The 22,437-nt window shown below is 47.6% G+C and overlaps 1 protein-coding gene across 5 annotated transcripts in view; it reads right to left on the reverse strand.

Moving 5' to 3' along the window:
• PDE2A (phosphodiesterase 2A) overlaps positions 1 to 22,437 on the reverse strand; it is a 791,783-nt gene that overhangs the window by 309,407 nt on the left and 459,939 nt on the right. Inside the window, exon 1 of one of the 5 annotated variants that reach the window (XM_073612617.1) lies at positions 19,334 to 19,519. The exons of the other annotated variants lie outside the window; for them this stretch is intronic. Coding sequence (XP_073468718.1) covers positions 19,334 to 19,387 — 54 coding nt within the window. The 5' untranslated portion in view covers positions 19,388 to 19,519. Of the gene's footprint in view, positions 1 to 19,333; positions 19,520 to 22,437 lie in introns of those variants that run through there. 5 annotated transcript variants of the gene reach the window in all.

Genomic DNA, 22,437 nt, shown 5'->3' on the forward strand with positions numbered 1-22,437 from the left:
ACTGAAGGGCAGTGATGGAGTTTTTGGAGACGGCACTGAAGGGCAGTAATGGAGTTTTTGTAGATGCAAGGGGGCACTCTGATGGGGCATCTGATCTAAGGGGGCACTCTGATGGGGACACCTGATGCAAGGGGGCACTCTGATGTGGGCATCTCATGTAAGGAGTCAATCTGATGGGGACACCTGATGCACAGGGGCCCTCTGAAGTGGGCATCTCATTTAAGGGGTCACTCTGATGGGGACACCTGATGTAAGGGGCACTCTGATGGGGACACCTGATGTAAGGGGGCACTCTGATGGGGACACCTGATGTAAGGGGTACTCTGATGGGGACACTTGATGAAAGGGGGCACTCTGATGGGGACACCTGATGTAAGGGGGCACTCTTATGGGGACACCTGATGCAAGGGGGCACTCTGATGGGGGCATCTGATGTAAGGGGGCACTCTGAGGGGGACACCCGATGTAAGTGGGCACTCTGATGTGGGTATCTGATGTAAGCGGTCACTCTAAAGGGGACATCTGATGTAAGAGGCACTCTGATGGAAACACCTGATGTAAAGGGGCACTCTGATGGGACACATGATGTAAGGGGCACTCTGATGGGGACACTTGATGAAAGGGGGGCTCTGCTGGGGACACCTGATGTAAGGGGGCACTCTGATGGGGACACCTGATGTAAGGGGGCACTCTGATGGGGGCATCTGATGTAAGGGGGCACGCTGATGGGGACACCTGATGTAAGGGGGCACGCTGATGGGGACACCTGATGCAAGATGGCACTCTGATGGGGACACCTGATGTAAGGGGGCACGCTGATGGAGACACCTGATGCAAGATGGCACTCTGATGGGGACACCTGATGCAAGATGGCACTCTGATGGGGACACCTGATGCAAGATGGCACTCTGATGGGGACACCTGATGCAAGGGGGAACTCTGATGGGGACATTTGATGAAAGGGGGTTCTCTGATGGGGACACCTGATGTAAGGGGGCACTCTGTTGAGGACACCTGATGAAAGGGACACTCTGATGGGGACATTTGATGAAAGGGGGCACTCTGATGGGGACACCCGAAGAAAGGGGCACTCTGATGGGGACATTTGATGAAAGGGGGCTCTCTGATGGGGACACCTTATGTAAGGGGGCACCTTGTGTTGAGGACACCTAATGAAAGGGGCACTCTGATGGGGACATTTGATGAAAGGGGGCACTCTGATGGAAACACCTGATGTAAAGGGGCACTCTGATGGGGACACATGATGTAAGGGGCACTCTGATATGAACACTTGATGAAAGGGGGGCTCTGATGGGGACACCTGATGTAAGGGGGCACTCTGATGTGGGCATCTGATGTAAGGGGTCATTCTGATGGGGACACCTGATGTAAGGGGGCACTCTGATGGGGACACCTGATGCAAGGGGGCACTCTGATGGGGGCATCTGATGTAAGGGGGCACGCTGATGGGGACACCTGATGCAAGATGGCACTCTAATGGGGACACCTGGTGCAAGGGGGAACTCTGATGGGGAAACCTGTAGTCATGGGGGAACTCTGATGGGGACATTTGATGAAAGGGGGTTCTCTGATGGGGACACCTGATGAAAAGGGCACTCTGATGGGGAAGCTGATGCAAATCAGCTCGAATAAGTACTTCTGATGTAAAGAGGGACTCTTTTGGGGACACCTGATATAAGGGGGGCACAGGTTCTGTTTATTCATCCTTATCTAACGTAAGACATACTAGCGTTCCCTGTTCACTCCTGCACTGCCTCTGCACCTCCAGGTCGTAACTTGCGTCTCTGTCATACTGTTGACATTATGCCCCCTGACTTTTTTTTTTTATTGCACCCCCAGATCATATCTGGCCCTGGGTGAAAGGAGCTTCCATAACCCTCAGGAGACATTTAAAGCCTGCCGCACACTTAAAAACTCCACCTTAAGTTCATTATAAAGCGCTGTGCATACCGTTGGCAGTATATAAATCCTGTATAATAATAATAATTATAATAATAATAGTAATAATAGTAATCATTTAACTTCCCCGTGACTCTAATGCATTTTGCCAAAATGACAACATTTCGATGAAATGTCCCCAATTTTTGTTGTCATTTTGGGGCAAAACCCCCCTACTGAAGGGGTAATACAAAATCTCTAACAAAAAATACGAGGTGATGAAAACACACCAGACTTTTCCCGTATTATAATAATATTTATGATAAATTGGGCTATTTTTGTCTGTTATGTAACATTCTCTGTTCTCTGCGATTTCCTTGTCACCTCTAGTTTTGTCCTTGGGACTTCCCCTCCAGACACGGACGGGTTAAGTGAGGCTCCGTTTCCCTGGCACTGGCTGCCTGGACAGATGGGCACATTTGTGGCGGGCGATGGCGTGCCGTAACTACGCGACACGCCGACTGCGGAATTTTGTTTACTAATCTCAGGGCTGTTTATGCTGCGCTAATCTCCTGACCCGTAATGGTATCGGCCAGCGCGATCGGACGTGTCGCTTCCCGTTACACAGAAATCTCTGGACCGCCGAAAAAAGATTATTTACGCGCGTCACTTGCGATTTCACACTTTTTTTTTTTTTTTACGCGGCTACCCAGAATCTCCTCACTGCTTGTGCGGATGACCCGGGGGGGGGGGGGGTTGGGGGTTGGCGCGTCACACGCATTCTATGAGATAAACGTATCAGATATCTGTGCGAAATTGACAGATTGTAAGCGGATATCCTGCATGTGCGATCCGCGGTCTTGGCGGCTTATGTGGCGGAGGTGGTTAAAGCGAAAGTACGTTTATATCGCGACTCGAATGGACGACGAATATAAGAAAAACATGGGTGATCGATGGAATAATCAAATTTAGTAGAGTTAGGCCCCCTTTCACACTGATACATTTTTCCTGCGTTTTTTTATCTTGCAAGAAAAAAAACACAGGGAAAAAAGGTCTCCCTTTAGGTCCTATGGGGCTTTTCACACCACTGCGCAGTGGGTGCGGTGCGTTTTGAAATGTCCTGCATGCTGCATCTTTGGTGTGGTTTTGAAAACTGCACCTGAAAAAAAAAAACGCAGCTTCCTCTTGAAATGAATAGAAATCGTGGGTAAAAACGCACTCGCGATTTGCCTTTTTGGTGCATTTTTTTCACATGTCCATTTTTCACAGGTGCAGGTGGCCCAAAAAGGCACCGGAAATGCACAGGAAATGCATCTGAAGCACAGCAAAAATTGTGCTACACAGAAGAAGTGAGGATGGAACACAGCAAAAGAAGGAAGATGATAGGAGAGGAAGCGGGAGAGAAGAGAAGAGAAGAGAAGAGAAGAGAAGAGAAGAGAAGAGAAGAGAAGAGAAGAGAAGAGAAGAGAAGGAGAGGGACAAGGGTGTAAAGATATAGAACCCGCGTTCTTCCTGTGTGGATGGGAGAGCAGTAGAATATTCTAAGTAATAAAGTGATATAACATAATAGATGTCACAGTTGTGTAGCCGAGCGCTGTTGCCCCCCCACTACCCCCAGCATTCCAGCTGAGCCTGAGCCCCTGGCATGGCGCCATCTGTGTTCCGAGCGCCATGTGTAATTCCAGCTCATAACCTTATTATAAACGCCATAGTTCCTCCCTGACACATAAGAGGGGATAGAGAGCTTCTACACAAATGCTTTAACCTCTGATGGCCCGAAAGATCACCGAGAAGTCCTCGGACTGGGGGCATTCCTGAGCCGGAAAACCAACATTGAGCCTTCCATATCTCTTTCAAGAGATTATCTGGGGGGCAAATGACGAGGAGTCGGCTGGTGGAGGGGGGGCGCTGCTCTTCTTGTACTCTGTAAAGGTTTTTGCCTTACTTTGGATAATTTGTATCCCGTTGGTGTCCTAATTTTATGAAAAGTCCCTATCCTGAGCCTGCAAAGGCCAAATGTGGTTTTTGGGTCCAGCACAGAAGGACTGGCAAGCACCGTACAGTCCCACCAAGCAGTAAAATTCTGAAAGCCCTGCTGAATCCAACAGGGGATAATACATGTACAGTATATATAAAAATAAAAAATATATAAATTATACTATACAGTATATAGCACTAAAGAATAATTTTTTGACATGCACATTTAGCGGTCACCTAAAAATGACTTTTAATATGCCTTTCACACATTTATATGCATTTTGGTCTTGATGTTTCTGATTCATAAAGATGTCTGTGAGCGTTTCCTTTAAGAGGTCATCTGTATCACAGGAAATGTAAAGAATGTAAGAGCACAACAGCTGCTGAGATAAAATCAATTAGACACGAGGGGCATATTTATAAGGCAGCAAATGACAGCGTTGCCGTTCTTTCTGGAATGTTCTTGTCCTCGTATAATGCTTCATATCATACACTGTGGCCGCACAGATGTCCGTATGGATTGATGGCACAACCGCTCCACTGAAGTTCTCCTTTTCTTTTTTGCTGTTCATGACAGTTCAGCTTTTTTTAATCGCTGATGACCGGTCCTATTCTTGTAATCTGAAGAACTGGTTGAAATCAATCTATCTACAGTGCATCCGGAAAGTATTCACAGCGCTTCACTTTTGTCCACATTTTGAGAAAGGAGGACCCCCACCGTGCCAACATCCAAAATCTATATAGCAAAAAATAGAGAAGCTACACCAGCCTCTCAAAAAAAATCGGACTTTGTAGGCACAGCAAGAGGCGGTTTGTATATAAAAGATTAACAAATTTTATGAAATATACATTAAAATACAAAAAAAACATAAAAAGGGGAAAAAAAAACATCCTTCGTCTATCATGAGTCAATAGATACCCAATCCCTTTTACTGTCCATCTAGAGAAAAACGGGAGCGCGATCTTGGTCCTATCCCTGACCATGTCTGGGTTAGGATTCTTCAGGCTCTTCCTCTTGTATCTCTTTCACCCTCATTTAGATTAAAACCATTTTATATACTGCACAGGGTGTATAGGACCCCAGAATTTTTGTTTAAAATTGGTTTAACAACTGACTCGGCTTGCTCCAGACGTGGCAATCCGGGGTCACTCCTCTCTATCCAGATGGAAGAATTCCTCCCTCCACCAACTCAGGCTTATTGTGCAAAGCCTCAGGGCACCGGCTATAAGGGTGACCAACCTTATCACATAGGTTACATTTAACGATACTACAGTCCCTTGCCAGATGCCCCAGTTCCTGACACAAAGAGCACTTCTGTTCTGGACATTTAGAGGAGAAATGTCCCTTGACTCCACATTTATGGCACAGCTTAGGTTGACCACGGTAAAAGACGGTAATCCTATCTCTACCAATAAAGGCAGAGGAGGGCAAATGCTGGACCACATTCCCACACACACTCAACCTCATTGACACCGACCACCCACTCATCCAGATTCCTCTATCAGCCATAATCTTTTTTAGTGGGCACAAAGTTTCACCAAACCCCCTCAACCAGACCCATAAATCCTCAGGGGGTATAGACTCATTCCTTGTCAGGATAGTCACATTCTTAATCAAGGGCTGTCGTGAGATTACCTTAGGGACAAGCCCCTTCCAGTCTGGCTGGCCCCCATATACATGCTCGAACCACTCCCAAAACAGATCCAGCGATTCTGGACGCACAAATGACAAATCATTTTTCAAAGGAACCAGCCAGACTGATAAGAGAATAAATATCCTCTGCTTTAAATCCCATGGATAGGATCTTATCCACAACCTCCCTCCTGATAGGTGGAATACCTCCTCCTTCCCACCTGAGCTGTACCACATTCCTGCGTTTAATGGAAGAAGGTGCATTAGGTGAAAGTCGCACAATTGGCTCCCTTACACCACCAGCATGACTTTGTCCAGACACAGACCTAGCATGATTCCTAAGTGGGACAGATGACACATTAACTGGCTGCATAGGAATATTAACTGGCTGCATAGGAACCTCTGAAATCTGGTTTGTTAAATTACCCACCACAAGAATCCTCCCTCCTCCCCTCCAGCACAACAGTCCCGCTCACCATAGTCCCAGAAGTACCACAGTTACCAGCAGTCCCATCATCAAGTAAAGTCTTCCATTTAGAAAAAACACCAGCTGTTTCAGCGTTCATACGGCCCTCCTGCTCTGCAGTTTTAATGTTCATGCAACATTCTTGCTCTGCACTGTTAGTGTCAATGTGGGACTCCTCACAGCCAGCAGAAACTTCTCTGTCTGGATACACGCCATCTCCTCCTGCATTCCCTGCAGATTGCAAGGATCTGTTGGCAGGTGCAATCTGCCATTTTCCTCAACCTCCTCCTGAGATGACCCAGGCTGCTGGGGAGGGAGGGGGGCAGATACTGACTCAGACAGATCCTGAGACAGGTGTAGTACTGGGGCCACCATGTGAAGCCACTTCCTTACTCCCCATCCATACTGTCGCCGTTGCTCTGGTATCCACCCTCTGGCTTGTACTGGCACAGGCACTTTTCTTCATTTGTTGGAATCTCTCCTTATTCTCACACTTTTCTCTGAACTCACAGCTGCTTTCCTTCAGAGAAGCAACCAGCTTCTCCTGCTTTTTCAATGCCTCCTCTGGAGACTTCAGTTTGGAGACTTCCCTCTTACTGTTTCCAGACTTACTATGCAGAGATTTCTTTTTCCTGAGATCCTCTTTCATGACAGCAAGTATCTGTTCCTCCTTAGCAATGCGGCAAAGTCTGTTCATCACTCTGGAAGAATGGTAAGGACTCCCCTTGCATAGGGAAAGGCCCAGGATCCATTGCAGCTCGAGCACATGGTGTAGGCCTCAGTGCCTCTGGAAAGCCTTCACCTTCGTCTTCCCCAACATGGTCCATGCTTGCTAGAGAAAAGGCTGCATGAGAGGCCCCAGGGTTGCTGCTTCTTTCAGCTGAGATCACAGCAGAGTGAGCCAACAGCACCCTGCAGAACAGCACCACCTGGTGGAGAAGCTCCTCTGGTGCAGAGACTGATGTGACTGGCTTAGTGTTTTCTGTACATCACTGCGGTATATCAGAGATATATACAGTGCCTTGAAAAAGTATTCATACCCCTTGAAATTTTCCACATTTTGTCATGTTACAACCAAAAACGTAAATGTATTTTATTGGGATTTTATGTGATAGACCAACACAAAGTGGCACATAATTGTGAAGTGGAAGGAAAATGATAAATGGTTTTCAAACCTTTTTACAAATAAATATGTGAAAAGTGTGGGGTACATTTGTATGGCGCCCCCCGGAGTCAATACTTTGTAGAACCACCTTTCACTACAATTACAGCTGCAAGTCCTTTTGGGGATGTCTCTACCAGCTTTGCACATCTAGAGAGGGACATTTTTGCCCATTCTTCTTTGCAAAATATCTCAAGTTCTGTCAGATTGGATGGAGAGCGTCTGTGAACAGCAATTTTCAAGTCTTGCCACAGATTCTCGATTGGATTTAGGTCTGGACTGTGACTGGGCCACTCTAACACATCAATATGCTTTGTTCTAAACCATTCCATTGTAGCTCTGGCTGTATGTTTAGTGTCGTTGTCCTGCTGGAAGGTGAACCTCCACCCCAGTCTCAAGTTTTTTGCAGACTCTAACAAGTTTTCTTCTAAGATTGCCCTGTATTTGGCTCCATCCATCTTCCCATCAACTCTGATCAGCTTCCCTGTCCCTGCTGAAGAAAAAACTTTCCCACAACATGATGCTGCCACCACCATGTTTCACGGTGGGGATGGTGTGTTCAGGATGATGTGCAGTGTTAGTTTTCCTCCACACATAGCGTTGTGCTTTTAGGCCAAAAAGTTCAATTTTGGTCTCATCTGACCAGAGCACCTTCTTCCACATGTTTGCTGTGTCCCCCACATGGCTTCTCACAAAATGCAAACAGGACTTCTCTTGACTTTCTTTCACCAATGTCTTTCTTCTTGTCACTCTTCCATAAAGGGCAGATTTGTGGAGAACACGCCTAAAGCTCGGTTCACACAGGGACGACTTGTCAGGCGACCTAGTCGCCTGACAAGTCGCCTCCCGTTCTGTGCTATGGAACCGTTCTAAGGGGAGCGACGCAAGTTGCTCCTACTTAGAAAAAGGTTCCTGTACGACTTTGGGGGCGACTTGGGGCGACTTGCATAGACTTCTATACAGAAGTCGTTTTGCAAGTCGCCCGGGCAGTCATGTGCAGGTCGCCTCGGTAAGGCGACCTGCAAGTCGTGCTGCCTCTGGTGTGAACCGAGGCTAATAGTTGTCCTGTGGACAGATTCTCCCACCTGAGCTGTGGATCTCTGCAGCTCCTCCAGAGTTACCATGGACCTCTTGGCTCTTGTCTGATGAATGTTCTCCTTGCCCGGCCGGTCAGTTTAGGTGGACAGCCATGTCTTGGTAGGTTTGCAGTTGTGCCATACTCCTTCCATTTTCCGATGATGAATTGAACAGAGCTCCGTGAGATGTTCAAAGCTTGGGTTATTTTTTTTATAACCAAACCCTGCTTTAAACTTCTCCACAACTGTATCCCTGACCTGTCTGGTGTGTTCCTTGGCCTTCATGATGCTGTTTGTTCACTAAGATTCTCTAACAAACCTCTGAGGGCTTCACAGAACAGCTGTATTTATACTGAGATTAAATTACACACAGGTGGACTCTATTTACTAATTAGTTGACTTTTGAAGGCAATTGGTTCCACTAGATTTTAGTTGGGGGTATCAGAGTAAAGGGGGCTGAATACAAATGCCCCCCCCACACTTTTCACATATTTATTTGTAAAAATGTTGAAAACCTTTTCCTTCCTTCATTTTCCTTCCACTTCACAATTATGTGCCACTTTGTGTTGGTCTATCACATAAAATCCCAATAAAATACATGTGCGTTTTTGGTTGTAACATGACAAAATGTGGAAAATGTCAAGGGGTATGAATACTTTTTCAAGGCGCTGTATAATGTATAATAAGACATCATTTGTTGTTATCTGTTCATCCTGGGCTCTGTTCACACTGAGGGATTGTTTCAATAAAGAAAAACACAGACTGCGGCCCACGAGTGTTTGTTCGGATACTGTACAATGTAACGCTCGAAGACCCCCCCCCCCCCCCCCGGGCCCCCTCGCAGGGGATGTTGACGGCAAAACAAATCGAGGAAATCCTGTCGAGCTCCCTGTGATTTTGAGCTTAATCTGGTCAGGAAGAAGGACACTAGAGGCGGCTGCACTGGCGATAAGGAGCCGTTGAACGCTGGCAGCCTTTTGTTCGTTATCTCCTCATTCGCTCTGGCCAGCGCTCTCCCAGGCAAACTCGCTTCTTCTGCAGATCAATACAAACACTGCGAGCTAGAAGAACGCTGGAGAGACGCCAGGAAGGTATTAACAAAACAAAGTGTATAAAAAAAAAGGAAAGAAGAGTTTAGCAAAAGCCTCGCAGGGTGAGCAGAGTGCAAGTAAAGATCCTGCAGCTCCTCTACAAATCCTGCCCACACACATTAAAATCTGGTTGTGTCATTGGCTGGTCAGACCCCTTACTACATCGATTCTGGAAATATAAGATATCCATACACTAGAGACCGGTGACATCACTGAGAATACAGCCTATCCATTCACTAGAGACCGGTGACATCACTGAGAATGCAGCCTATCCATTCACTAGAGACCGGTGACATCACTGAGAATACAGCCTATCCATTCACTAGAGACCGGTGACATCACTGAGGGTGCAGCCTATCCGTTCACTAGAGACAGATGACATCACTGAGAATGCCGCCTATCCATTCACTAGAGATTGGTGACATCACTGAGAATGCAGCCTATCCATTCACTAGAGACTGGTGACATCACTGAGAATGCAGCTTATCCATTCATTAAAGACCGGTGACATCACTGAGAATTCAGCCTATCCAATCACTAGAGACCGGTGACATCACTGAGAATGCCGCCTATCCATTCACTAGAGATTGGTGACATCACTGAGAATGCCGCCTATCCATTCACTAGAGATTGGTGACATCACAGAGAATGCAGCCTATCCATACACTAGAGAGAGGTGACATCACTGAGAATGCAGCCTATCCATTCACTAGAGAGCGGTGACATCACTGAGAATTCAGCCTATCCATTCACTAGAGACCGGTGACATCACTGAGAATGCAGCCTATCCAATCACTAGAGACCGGTGACATCACTGAGAATGCAACCTATCCATTCACTAGAGAGCGGTGACATCACTGAGAATGCAGCCTATCCATTCACTAGAGAGCGGTGACATCACTGGGAATTCAGCCTATCCATTCACTAGAGACCGGTGACATCACTGAGAATGCAGCCTATCCAATCACTAGAGACCGGTGACATCACTGAGAATGCAGCCTATCCATTCACTAGAGAGCGGTGACATCACTGAGAATTCAGCCTATCCAATCACTAGAGACCGGTGACATCACTAAGAATGCAGCCTATCCAATCACTAGAGACCGGTGACATCACTGAGAATGCAGCCTATCCATTCACTAGAGAGCGGTGACATCACTGAGAATTCAGCCTATCCATTCACTAGAGAGCGGTGACATCATTGAGAATGCAGCCTATCCAATCACTAGAGACCGGTGACATCACTGAGAATTCAGCCTATCCATTCACTAGAGAGCGGTGACATCACAGAGAATGCAGCCTATCCAATCACTAGAGACCGGTGACATCACTGAGAATGCAGCCTATCCATTCACTAGAGAGCGGTGACATCACAGAGAATGCAGCCTATCCAATCACTAGAGACCAGTGACATCACTAAGAATGCAGCCTATCCAATCACTAGAGAGTGGTGACATCACTGAGGGTGCAGTCTATTGGTAGGTAATGTGTTAATACATTGTGGAGGGTGGAATTTTACAGCTGGGGACTTTGGCATTACACGATTCACCTGTGTCTGGAGCGAGTGTTATGGTGAATATTAAGCTCGGTGATTGGGGAGTCAGACATCTGTTTATTGGCAGGAAACGTCGATGTGGAGGCCAATTAATGTTTCATTTATCAGCTTATCCTCTGCAGAATTAAATGCTAGTTCTAGGTATTGTGCATTGCATGGATTTAACCAGTTGCAGTCTTTAGGTAGCAGTCTCACATGCGGTGCAATCCACCCATTACTACCAGCTGTCAGTCAGTCGCCTCCAGAGAAGGTTCTCGGTCTATATAGCGGCACACGACATATACAGCAGCTGGGGGCAATATCTACCCCCGAGCCCTGCCCACTCCCAGAAGGCAATGGGGACTGACAATCTGAGATAGAAATAAGTAGATGTTAATTGGGACAAATACAATGCAGGGGTCACTTTTATTAACCATTTCATTACCAGAACCTCACAATGTTTTTCACAACTAAAGGCACCTTTGTGTAGTGCGGACATCACTCTACAGAAGGGGTCTCCATATTTTGTAAGCAAAGGGCCAGTTTACTGTCCTTCAGACTTTAGAGGGGCCAGACGACTGTGGCCAGTGGGATTAGTGGCGTCAGTAATGCCCCATTCTTTGGGTCACTAGGAGATATAGTGCCCCATCATTGGCGTCAGTGATAGGAATAGTGCCCCATCATTGGCATCAATGGGAGGAATAGAGCCCCATCATTGGTGTCAGTGGGAGGAATAGTGCCCCATCATTGGCATCAATGAGAGGAATAGTGCCCCATCATTTGTGTCAGTTGGAGGTATAGTGCCCCATCATTGGCATCAGTGGGAGGAATAGTGCCCCATCATTGGCGTTAGTTGGAGGTATAGTGCCCCATCATTGGCATCAGTTGGAGGAATAGTGCCCCATCATTGGCATCAGTTGGATGTATACAGCCCCATCATTGGCATTAGTGGGAGGAATAGTGCCCTATCATTGGTGTCAGTGAGGGGAATAGTGCCCCATCATTAGTGTCAGTTGGAGGTATAATGCCCCATCATTGGCATCAGTGGGAGGAATAGTGCCCCATCATTAGTGTCAGTTGGAGGTATAGTGCCCCATATTTGGTGTCAGTGAGAGGAATAGTGCCCCATCATTGGTGTCAGTGGGAGGAATAGTGCCCCATCATTGGCATCAGTTGGATGTATACAGCCCCATCATTGGCATTAGTGGGAGGAATAGTGCCCCATCATTGGCGTCAGTGAGGGGAATAGTGGCCCATCATTAGTGTCAGTTGGAGGTATAATGCCCCATCATTGGCATCAGTGGGAGGAATAGTGCCCCATCATTAGTGTCAGTTGGAGGTATAGTGCCCCATATTTGGTGTCAGTGAGAGAAATAGTGCCCCATCATTGGTATCAGTGGGAGGAATAGTGCCCCATCATTGGTGTTAGTTGGAGGAATAGTGTCCCATCATTGGGGTTAGTTGGAGGCATAGTGCCCCATCATTGGCGTCAGTGTGAGGAATAGTTCCCCATCATTAGTGTCAGTTGGCGGTATAGTGCCCCATCATTAGCGTCAGTGGGAGGAATAGTGCCCCATCATTAGTGTCAGTTGGAGGAATAGTGCCCCATCATTAGTGTCAGTTGGAGGAATAGTGCCCCATCATTAGTGTCAGTTGGAGGAATAGTGCCCCATCATTGGCATTAGTTGGAGGTATAGTGCCCCATCTTTTGTGTCAGTTGGAGGTATACTGCCCCATCATTGACATCAGTGGGAGGAATAGTGCCCCATAATTGGTGTCAGTGGGGGAAAAAGTGCCCCATCATTGGCGTCAGTGGGAGGAATAGTGCCCCATCATTGGCGTCAGTGGGTGGAATAGTTCCTCATCATTGGCGTCAGTGGGAGGAATAGTGCCCCATCATTGGTGTCAGTGGGAGGAATAGTGCCCCGTCATTGGTGTCAGTGGGTGGAATAGTGCCCCATCATTGGTGTCAGTAGGAGGAATAGTGCCCCGTCATTGGTGTCAGTGGGTGGAATAGTGCCCCATCATTGGTGTCAGTGGGAGGAATAGTGCCCCATCATTGGTGTCAGTGGGAGGAATAGTGCCCCATCATTGGTGTCAGTGGGAGGAATAGTGCCCCGTCATTGGTGTCAGTGGGTGGAATAGTGCCCCATCATTGGTGTCAGTAGGAGGAATAGTGCCCCGTCATTGGTGTCAGTGGGAGGAATAGTGCCCCATCATTGGTGTCAGTGGGTGGAATAGTGCCCCAAGGGCCGGATAAAGGCAAGCAAAGGGCCGCATCTGGCCCCTGGGTCACAGTTTGGAGACCACTACTTTAGAGTTCCACTTAAGGATAGCCAGGTGAGGCAGATTCTTATGGGGCTTGTATAGAGGTGTAACCACCCTGTTGAAATTAGAGGTGTCTAAAAAATGTAGTTTTTGAGAGTAGTAGTCTTACACGGGCCAATCGTTCGCGGTCAGTGATACATGCTGGAGGGAGGATACAAATGTTTGGGGACTGGCAGGGCGGGCTTTCTTCCCTACGGCTGTGGCCTGGGGAGGGTGCCTGCAATGGTTTTTGCTGAGTAGGCCAGAGCCTGGTTGGGGCCTAACACAGAATCCTCAAGCTGCCTTGCTTGGTTGAGTTTATATTGCTGGGTAGTGATTTTACCCAGGCCAGTTTGTAGTCTGTTCCTTGCTGCTGCCACTAGGTGTCACTGACACTTAGGACAATAGTCATGGGGGTGGTGACAATCTTGGGTTTATGAGTATTTATTTCCCCTTTGGCAACCCCTAGGAGATTCATAGTCTGTGATGCATGCTGGAGGGAGGATATAAATGTTTGGGGAGAAGCAGGATGAGCTCTGCTTCCTCCCGACTGCGGCCTGCGGAGGGTGCGTGCAATGGTTGGTGCTGAGCTGGCCAGAGCATGGTTGGGACCTAACTCAGAATTCACAAGCTGCCCTGCTTGGTCGAGAAGGGTACAGAGCTCTAGGTGGACGAGCCAGAGGATGGAGGTCCTGCTGAAGGGGGATTGGCGTCCACCCTCAGAGGATCCTGGCACTCACCTGGATGGAGGAAAAAAATGTGGCAGCTTGTGGAACCCATGGAGGAGTCTGAAGTCCTAACCCTCTCTTGCTGTGAATCGGAGCAATAAAACTTGAAAAAGACTGAAGTGAACGGTGCCCGTCATTGTTGTGACTTTCTTCACTGCAGCCATGGATTCACCCTGGGGTAATGTTAGCCCACCTCTGTGTTGGGGGTATCTCCTTCCTCCAGCCAGTCGGGGTCGCTACAGAGGTCAATACTCTAGAGGAAAAAGATGGGCAGATGGGAGAAAATTGGGACAGAAGGGTTTGGCTCAAAAGCGTTCAATCTTGCCATCATTAAGTCAACCAATTTCGTAAAAAAAAAAAAAACTCTAAAAAATTTCATCCTGACCTGCAACTCAAATGGAACCCTAGAGGTACTGAACGGGTCTCCTTTTTGCCTAAAACTTGCGTATTACAACATGTACAATTCTCCCCAAATGGAAACCACATTCACAATTAGAAATTGGTTCCTTGAAAAAAAATTTCTTTCTCAAATTTTCTCATCATTACCGTCCACAACGAACCTCACTAATGCGACCCCGCTAACCACTAGAAAATTGAAAGAACGTCCTGAAAACAACAAATTCTACTAAAGTGTGGCCAGCTTGAGTCATGATTGGTTCTCTTTACGGATTCCGCAGGATAGCTCAGAGAGATAACGATCCTCATTGTGAGTAATTGAAGGCTCCAGGCTCACAGTCTGCTGCGGAGAGACACTGCAGATAATAATGGCTCAATAATGAAATAAAACTTGGCCTCATGATGTTTAGCCGAATATTTGAAAGGTCCACCGCCATGAGTGATACTGGATGCTGCTAACTGGAAACAGTTATCTCCCTACTGATCCCATTCAGTATATGGAGTCTATTTTTTTTTTATTGTTATTATTTTGGATGGCTTTATGTATATTTTTAACTCCAAATGAACATGAAGGCCAAGCCATCGGTGACAGGTGCTGGACTGTCATCGTGATCCGTGAACAGCAAATGTTCATAAAGGGGGCCTTGTTATTCTAAAATTCCTCTTCTAGGGGTGATTATAAAAGGGCGTTATTTAACAAAGAAAACTCCTTTCCCATTTCATGCTGTCAGCACCACATGGAAGAGAAATGTCACCAGGCCTGAGAAAGAAAATCATTTCTTTGAACAAAGAAGGTGAAGGCTACAAGAAGATCAGCAAAACTTTAACAAAGATGGAACTGCAACCATCTCACAGAGACGTCCAGGCCATCCACGGAAGGTAACACCTCGATTGGAGTGTCTTCTGATGAGAAGAGTTGAAGAATATCGCCATGCAAGTTCACTCCAGTTGGCTAAAGAAGTAGAAAGCCAAACTGGGGTGATTGTTTCCTGTGACACAATACGGCGCACACTGCAGAGGAATGGCATGCATGGGTCTCCTCCCCCGAAGGAAGCCTCTCCTAAAGCCCATGCACAGAAAAGCCCACCTAGAATTTGCCAGGGCCCATGCTAAAAAGGAGGATGCTACTGGGACTCTGTGCTCTGGAGTGAGGAGACCAAGAGATAAATGTTTTTGGAACTGATGGCTTCAAAACTGTATGGCGACACAAAGGTGAGGTGTACTAAGAAAAATGCATGGTGCCTACAGTGAGACATGGTGGTGGCAGTGCCCTTCTGAGGGGCTGCATGAGTGCTGCCGGTGTCGGGGAGCTGCATTTCATTGATCATATTATGAATATAAAGATGTACTTCTCTATATTGAAGAGAAGTAGGGTTGCCACCTCATCCCTTTAAAACCGAACACATATTAATTACACAGGTTCTTTGGCTGGTTGAGGTGGTAGGAAAACTCACTTGGTGCCTTATCTGCATTAAATTAGCCTCAGAACCTGTGTAATTCATATGTGTTCGGGTTTAAAGGGATGAGGTGGCAACCCTAAAGAGAAGATGCTACCATCACTCAGTGCCCTTGGTCGTCGTGCACTTTTCCAACATGACAATGATCCAAAACACACATCTAAGGCCACTGTTGCATTTCTGAAGAAGAACAGGGTGAAAGTGCTTCTGTGGCCAAGTATGTCTCCTGATCTGAACCCAATTGGGGAACACCTATGGGGAATTCGGAAGAGACAAGTTGAGCATCACTCTCCATCCAGCATCCAGGCTCTAAAAGAGTTCTCCAAGAATGGAAAAAGATCAATGTTGCAATATGTCACCAAATTGTTCATGGACGACTTGGTGTGCTGCCCTTACAAATCATGGAGGTCATACAGAATACTAGATGGAGGAGTTTTTTGTTGCGGGGTTTATTCAGTTTTTGCATCAACTAATTTGAGTAAAACTGAAGATTTTGTAATCTAAGTTATATTATTTCCTTACTTTCATGTAATGAGCTAAACAAATGTTCTATAAGACTCAGTTTTGTCAAAATTTTGGAAATTTTTCTTGTGTCCTTTGAGCTATTGATTAAAATCTTACTTTTCAAAATGGGTGTACTTATTTATGCTAAGCACTATATATCGATATATATATATATATATATATATTTTTTTTTTTTTTCTCCTTCACTGATGATGCTGCACTGAAATGCGGCACTGATGGACACTGATGATGCTGTACTGATGTGCGGCACTGATAGGCAGCACTAATGGACAAAGATAGGTAGCTCTAATAGGTGACACTGATGGGCACAGATAGGCACTGATGGGCACTGATGAGGAGGCACTGATAGGCGGCACTAATAGACAAAGATAGGTAGCTCTAATGGGTGGCACTGATGGGCACTGATAGGCACTCATGAGGAGGCACTGATAGGCAGCACTGACGGGCGGCACTAAAGGACAATAATAGGCAGCACTAATGGGGGCACTCATAGGCACCGATGAGAAGGCACTGAGAGGCAGCACCAATGGGCACTGATAGGCGGCACTGATGAGCACTAATAGGTGGCACTGATGAGGAGGTACTTATCGGCACTGATAAGTGGCACTGATGGGCATTGATTGGCACTGATGTAGCTGCACTGATAATCAGGGCACTAATGGAGCTGCACTGATAATCAGGGCACTAATGGAGCTGCACTGATAATCAGGGCACTAATGGAGCTGCACTGATAATCAGGGCACTAATGGAGCTGCACTGATAATCAGGGCACTAATGGAGCTGCACTGATAATCAGGGCACTGATGGAGCTGCACTGATAATCAGGGCACTGATGGAGCTGCACTGATAATCAGGGCACTGATTATCTGTGTAGATGTCCCCTGTCACACTTACCGGCTCTCCTCCCTTCACGCTGTGACAGCGCATTAGGAAAGTAATGTCAATAACTGGCAAGTTTCTTTACATGTGAACAGCTGTGATTGGTCAAACTTTCCCATAGACACCCTCCTAAACCTTGTGGACAGCCTTCCCAGAAGAGTTGAAGCTGTTATAGCTGCAAAGGGTGGCCCAGCTCAATATTGAACCTTACAGACTAAGACTGGGATGTCATTACAGTTCATGTGTGTGTAAAGGCAGGCGTCCCAATACTTTTGGTGATATAGTGTACACCTGCCGACGTTGTGACCTTCCTTCACATTGTAGTTGTATGTTAGTGGTCCCATCTTGTCCCCCCCCCCCAGGTCTACCATTGCCCAGCAATTCTCTGAAGGCGTCCTCTCCGGGCCAATGACCAATTTTTTTATTTTAAAAGCCGCTTCAATTGAAGACGCTCGGATGACACATTATTTTTTTTAGTGACTCCCGCGGGTCCTTTAATTAAAATTTGAAGACGTTACTTTAAAAAAAAAAAAGGAGAGCAAAGTGTTACAAGTGAGATTTAATTTGGAGCTGAATAATCGACAGCGGCGTGCACCAATTCTCGGCGTTCTCATTACCTGTAATAAAGGAGCGTGCAATCTGCGTGGCGCCAACCTGCCCGCGGGGACTATGAATAATAACAGGCGGAGAGATCTATAGAACAGACTGAATGAAGAAAAGAAAAGAGATAACCCCCCCTCCCCCGTCCACTTATGTTATTCTTCAAATCCCAGTCATCATACCTACTAGCTGAAAGCTGAAATCAGGCTTGCTACAGATCTGATAGGTGGGAGGGACCGATGCAGGGGGCGGGGCAGTGTAACAATCTGCAGAAGTGCAGGCTTTGAAGTGTATCCTTCTATGTACAGTGCATCCGCAAAGTATTCACAATGCTTCACTTTCTCCACAACTTGATTGGAGTCCACCTGTGGTAAATTCAGTTGATTGGACATGATTTGGGAAGGCACACACCTATCTATAGAAGGTCCCACAGACAACAGTGCATGTCAGAGCACAAACCAAGCCATGAAGTCCAAGGAATTGTCTGTAGACCTCCAAGACAGGATTGTATGGAGGCACAGATCTGGGGAAGGGCACAGAAAAATTTCTGCAGCATTGAAGGTCCCAATGAGCACAGTGGCCTCCATAATCCGTGAATGGAAGAAGTTTGGAACCACCAGGACACTTCCTAGAGCGGTCCACCCGGCCAAACTGAGCGATCGGGGGAGAAGGGCCTTAGTCAGGGAGGTGACCAAGAACCCGATGGTCACTATGACAGAGCTCCAGCATTTCTTTGTGGAGAGCGGAGAACCTTCCAGAAGAACAACCATCTCTGCAGCATTTCACCAATCAGGCCTGTATGGTAGAGTGGTCAGACGGAAGCCACTCCCCAGTAAAAGTCACATGACAGCCCGCCTGGAGTTTGCCAAAAGGGCCATGAAGGACTCTCAGACCATGAGAAACAAAATTCTCTGGTCTGGTGAAACAAAGATTGAACTCTTTGGCCTGTATGGCAAGCGTCATGTCTGGAGGAAACCAGGCACCGCCCATCACCTGGCCAATACCATCCCTACAGTGAAGCATGGTGGCGGCAGCATCATGCTGTGGGGATGTTTATCAGCGGCAGGAACTGGGAGACAAGTCAGGATCGAGGGAAAGATGAATGCGGCAATGTACAGAGACATCCTTGATGCAAACCTACTCCAGAGCGCTCTGGACCTCAGACTGGGGCGAAGGTTCGTCGACGCTAAGTACACAGCGAAGATAACAAAGGAGTGGCTACGGGACAACTCTCTAAAAGGTCCTTGAGTGGCCCAGCTGGAGCCCAGACTTGAACCCGATTGAGCATCTCTGGAGAGATCTGAAAATGGCTGTACACCAACACTTCCCCATCCAACCAGCAGCATTTGTGAGTGCGCTGAGTGATTGTCTGATTAATAACTTCCTCACATTCCCTGCAATATGTCCGCTGACCAGTCCAAAAAAACAGGGTGGCCGCGTGGAAACATCTCGCCTTTTCCGGGAAAGGAGGGAAGATGTCAGAGGATCACCGCGGCCAAACATCCACATTTTACATCTATAGGGACTGAAGGGAAAAGCGATCCCCGCTGAGTGATCCTGCCAGAAACACACTTCCTGTTTTAGGGTGAGAACGCTAACTTACCCTTCTGTATCTGTGGAGGAGCAGCGTTGTCACCCCAGGACTTCTGCATAACATGGGGGAGGTGCTTTGTAGCCCACAGAGAGAAATAAGAGTGCAGCACAGGCAGAGAGTACAGGACGTTCTGAGGCAGAATCATATATATATATACACAGAGAGAGAGAGGAGAGGAGAAAGAAAGGGAGAGGACAGGGGAGGGGAGACGAGAGGAGTTCATTGGAGGGGAAGTGAAGGGAAGAGGAAAGGAAGGAGAGAAGAGAGGTGAGGAGGAAGGAAAGAAATGAGAGGAGAGGAGAGGAGAAATGGGAGGGAGGGAGGGTGAGGGAAGAGGGGAGAGGAGAAAGAAAGGGAGAGGACAGGGGGAGGAGAGAAGAGAGGAAACAGGAGAGGAGAGAAATAAGAGGTGAGGAGAGGAGAAAGGGAAAAGGTAAGAAGAGGAGAGGAGAGAAGGGAGGGATGGAGTGGGTAAAAGAAGGGAGGGAAGAGGAGAGAAGAGTAGGAAGAAGTGGGTAGAAGAGAGGAGAGGTGAGGAGAGAAGGGACAGATGAGGGGAGGAGAGGAGAGGAGAGAAGGGAGGGAAAGGAGAGGAGAGAAAGGAGTGATGAAGTGGATAAAAGAGAGGAGAGGAGAGAAGGGAGGGATGTGGAGAGGAGAGAAGAGAAGGGGGAGAGAGAAGGGAGGTAAGAAGTGAGGCGAGAAGGGAGGGAAGAGATGGCAAAAAGGGGGGGAAGAAGTGAGTAGAAGAGAGGAGAGGTGAGGTGGGGAGAGATGGAAGGGAAGAGAAGATGAGAAGAGAGAAGGAATGCAAGAAGTGACTATGAGAGAGGAGAGGTGAGGGAAGAAGGGAGTAGCAGAGATCTGAGGACAGAAGGGAGGGAAAATGAGAGGAGAGGTGAGAAGGGAGGGAAGAGGGGGAGTGACAAGAGTGAAGTAGTGAGTAGAAGAGAAGTGAGGAGAGAAGGGAAGGAAGAGGAGAGGAGAGAAGAGAAGAGAGGGAAGAAGTGAGTAGAAGAGAGGTGAGGAGGGAAGGGAAGAAAGAGGAGAGGAGAGAAGAGAAGGGAGGGAAGAAGTGAGTAGAAGAGAGGTGAGGAGGGAAGGGAAGGAAGAGGAGAGGAGAGAAGAGAAGGGAGGGAAGAAGTGAGTAGAAGAGAGGTGAGGAGGGAAGGGAAGAAAGAGGAGAGGAGAGAAGAGAAGGGAGGGAAGAAGTGAGTAGAAGAGAGGTGAGGAGAGAAGGGAAGGAAGAGGAGAGGAGAGAAGAGAAGGGAGGGAAGAAGTGAGTAGAAGAGAGGTGAGGAGGGAAGGGAAGGAAGAGGAGAGGAGAGAAGAGAAGGGAGGGAAGAAGTGAGTAGAAGAGAGGTGAGGAGGGAAGGGAAGGAAGAGGAGAGGAGAGAAGAGAAGGGAGGGAAGAAGTGAGTAGAAGAGAGATGAGGAGGGAAGGGAAGGAAGAGGAGAGGAGAGAAGAGAAGGGAGGGAAGAAGTGAGTAGAAGAGAGGTGAGGAGGGAAGGGAAGGAAGAGGAGAGGAGGTCACTCTTCATGTTTACATACACTTTATCTTATAGAAAAGTAAAGTCATATAACGGAATGGACGGACACGCGTGGAGGCGATGATCTGGAGATGTTGGAGGTTCTGGTGACACATGTGAGGTTCTGGTGACACGTGTGAGGTTCTGGTGACACATGCGAGGTTCTGGTGACACATGTGAGGTTCTGGTGACACATGCGAGGTGCCCATACAGGATATTTATATCTGAATCTCTTCTGTTAGACAAACAGTAACAAATGCTCTTCAAAGCTCGATAACCTTGACCTAATTCGGGGGGCCCCTCCTGGTGCCGGCCCCGAGGGCCACAAGCTGCTTGTCAGTTGTATCAAACTGTTGTCCGTCCGGAGTGTCTCGTCAGCCGATAACACGAGGTGACAGCGGGAAGACGACTGACCCTCCACATCACCCACATCTCACCTCGGCCCCGAGGACAGGAATCCGACCCCACTGGAATCCTGGGAGATTGTGGATGACAACTGAAGCTGACAAGTTCAGTGCCTGATCTGCTGCCGTCCATCCAGACGGGGAGGCCTCGCTGACACCGGAGACAAGGCCACACCAAACCCAATATTCCGGCACCTCAATTACTCTGGAAGTAGATGTAAACACTTACTGGAAGGAACTTAACATGCGTGGATGTAAAAAACATTTTCAGCAATTGCTACACTATGCAGTAAAAACCTGACAGAGCTCCAACCCTTCCCAATACTATCTATGGTTTTAGGAAATAAAGAACAGGTTGTTCCACTTTAATGTCAAATCTGACTCAGACCGGAATATTCTTTATGGCGTTGGGCTTGCGGCGCACAAGTAAACGTCCGGCGGTGAGACGGACGCGGTGTGTCGCACGTTAATCCATAGATAAAGCGTTTCCCATTATTACAATGAATACTATTAGCACCCCAGGATGGATACGCGGCTCTTCCTCTCCCCTGCTGACTGCAATGAACAGAGTTCCCGATGAGTCTTCAGTCACGTCTCCTCCCGCTAAACGCAATGACTTTCAAGGTTATCTAATTATTCATCTCCCGGGGGGGGCCCTGTCCCCCCCCCCCGTCCTCCCTGGAAGGGCCCACAGGCTGCCCGATCATTTGTCTGATGCCAACACAATTATGATGGAACTCCGTGGTACAATCGTTCCAAAGTATGATTGTACCACGAAAAACAAAGAAAAAAAAAGATGCCCCCGTACCAAGATAAAGGGCCCGTCTCTGAGTCCTTCCTGCCCCGGGGGGTTCTGGGCACCAACTAGCTGCTACCCTGTTGCCCCCCCTTACATTGGTGGTCAGTGTAGTTCCCCTTACAGTATATTGGTGGTCACCATCTGTGCCCCCCCCATGTTAGTCACCTTCTGCTCAGTGTGCCCCCGTTTCATTGGTGGTCGGGGTGGGGGCAAGTTTCATTCACCGAATCAGCAGTGTGACAGACCCAACCAGGACAGGGGCTTTTAGGGGCTAACTACAGATTAGCCTTTTGCCTACTGGCTTTTGAGGGGGCCCTATTTTTTGAGAGGTGTGTGCCTAAGAGACCTTTGGAGTGTTTTTTCTTCAGATTCGGGTCCAT

The sequence above is a fragment of the Aquarana catesbeiana genome, linkage group LG02 (assembly GCF_042186555.1).
Source record: "Aquarana catesbeiana isolate 2022-GZ linkage group LG02, ASM4218655v1, whole genome shotgun sequence".
Lineage (NCBI taxonomy): Eukaryota > Metazoa > Chordata > Amphibia > Anura > Ranidae > Aquarana > Aquarana catesbeiana.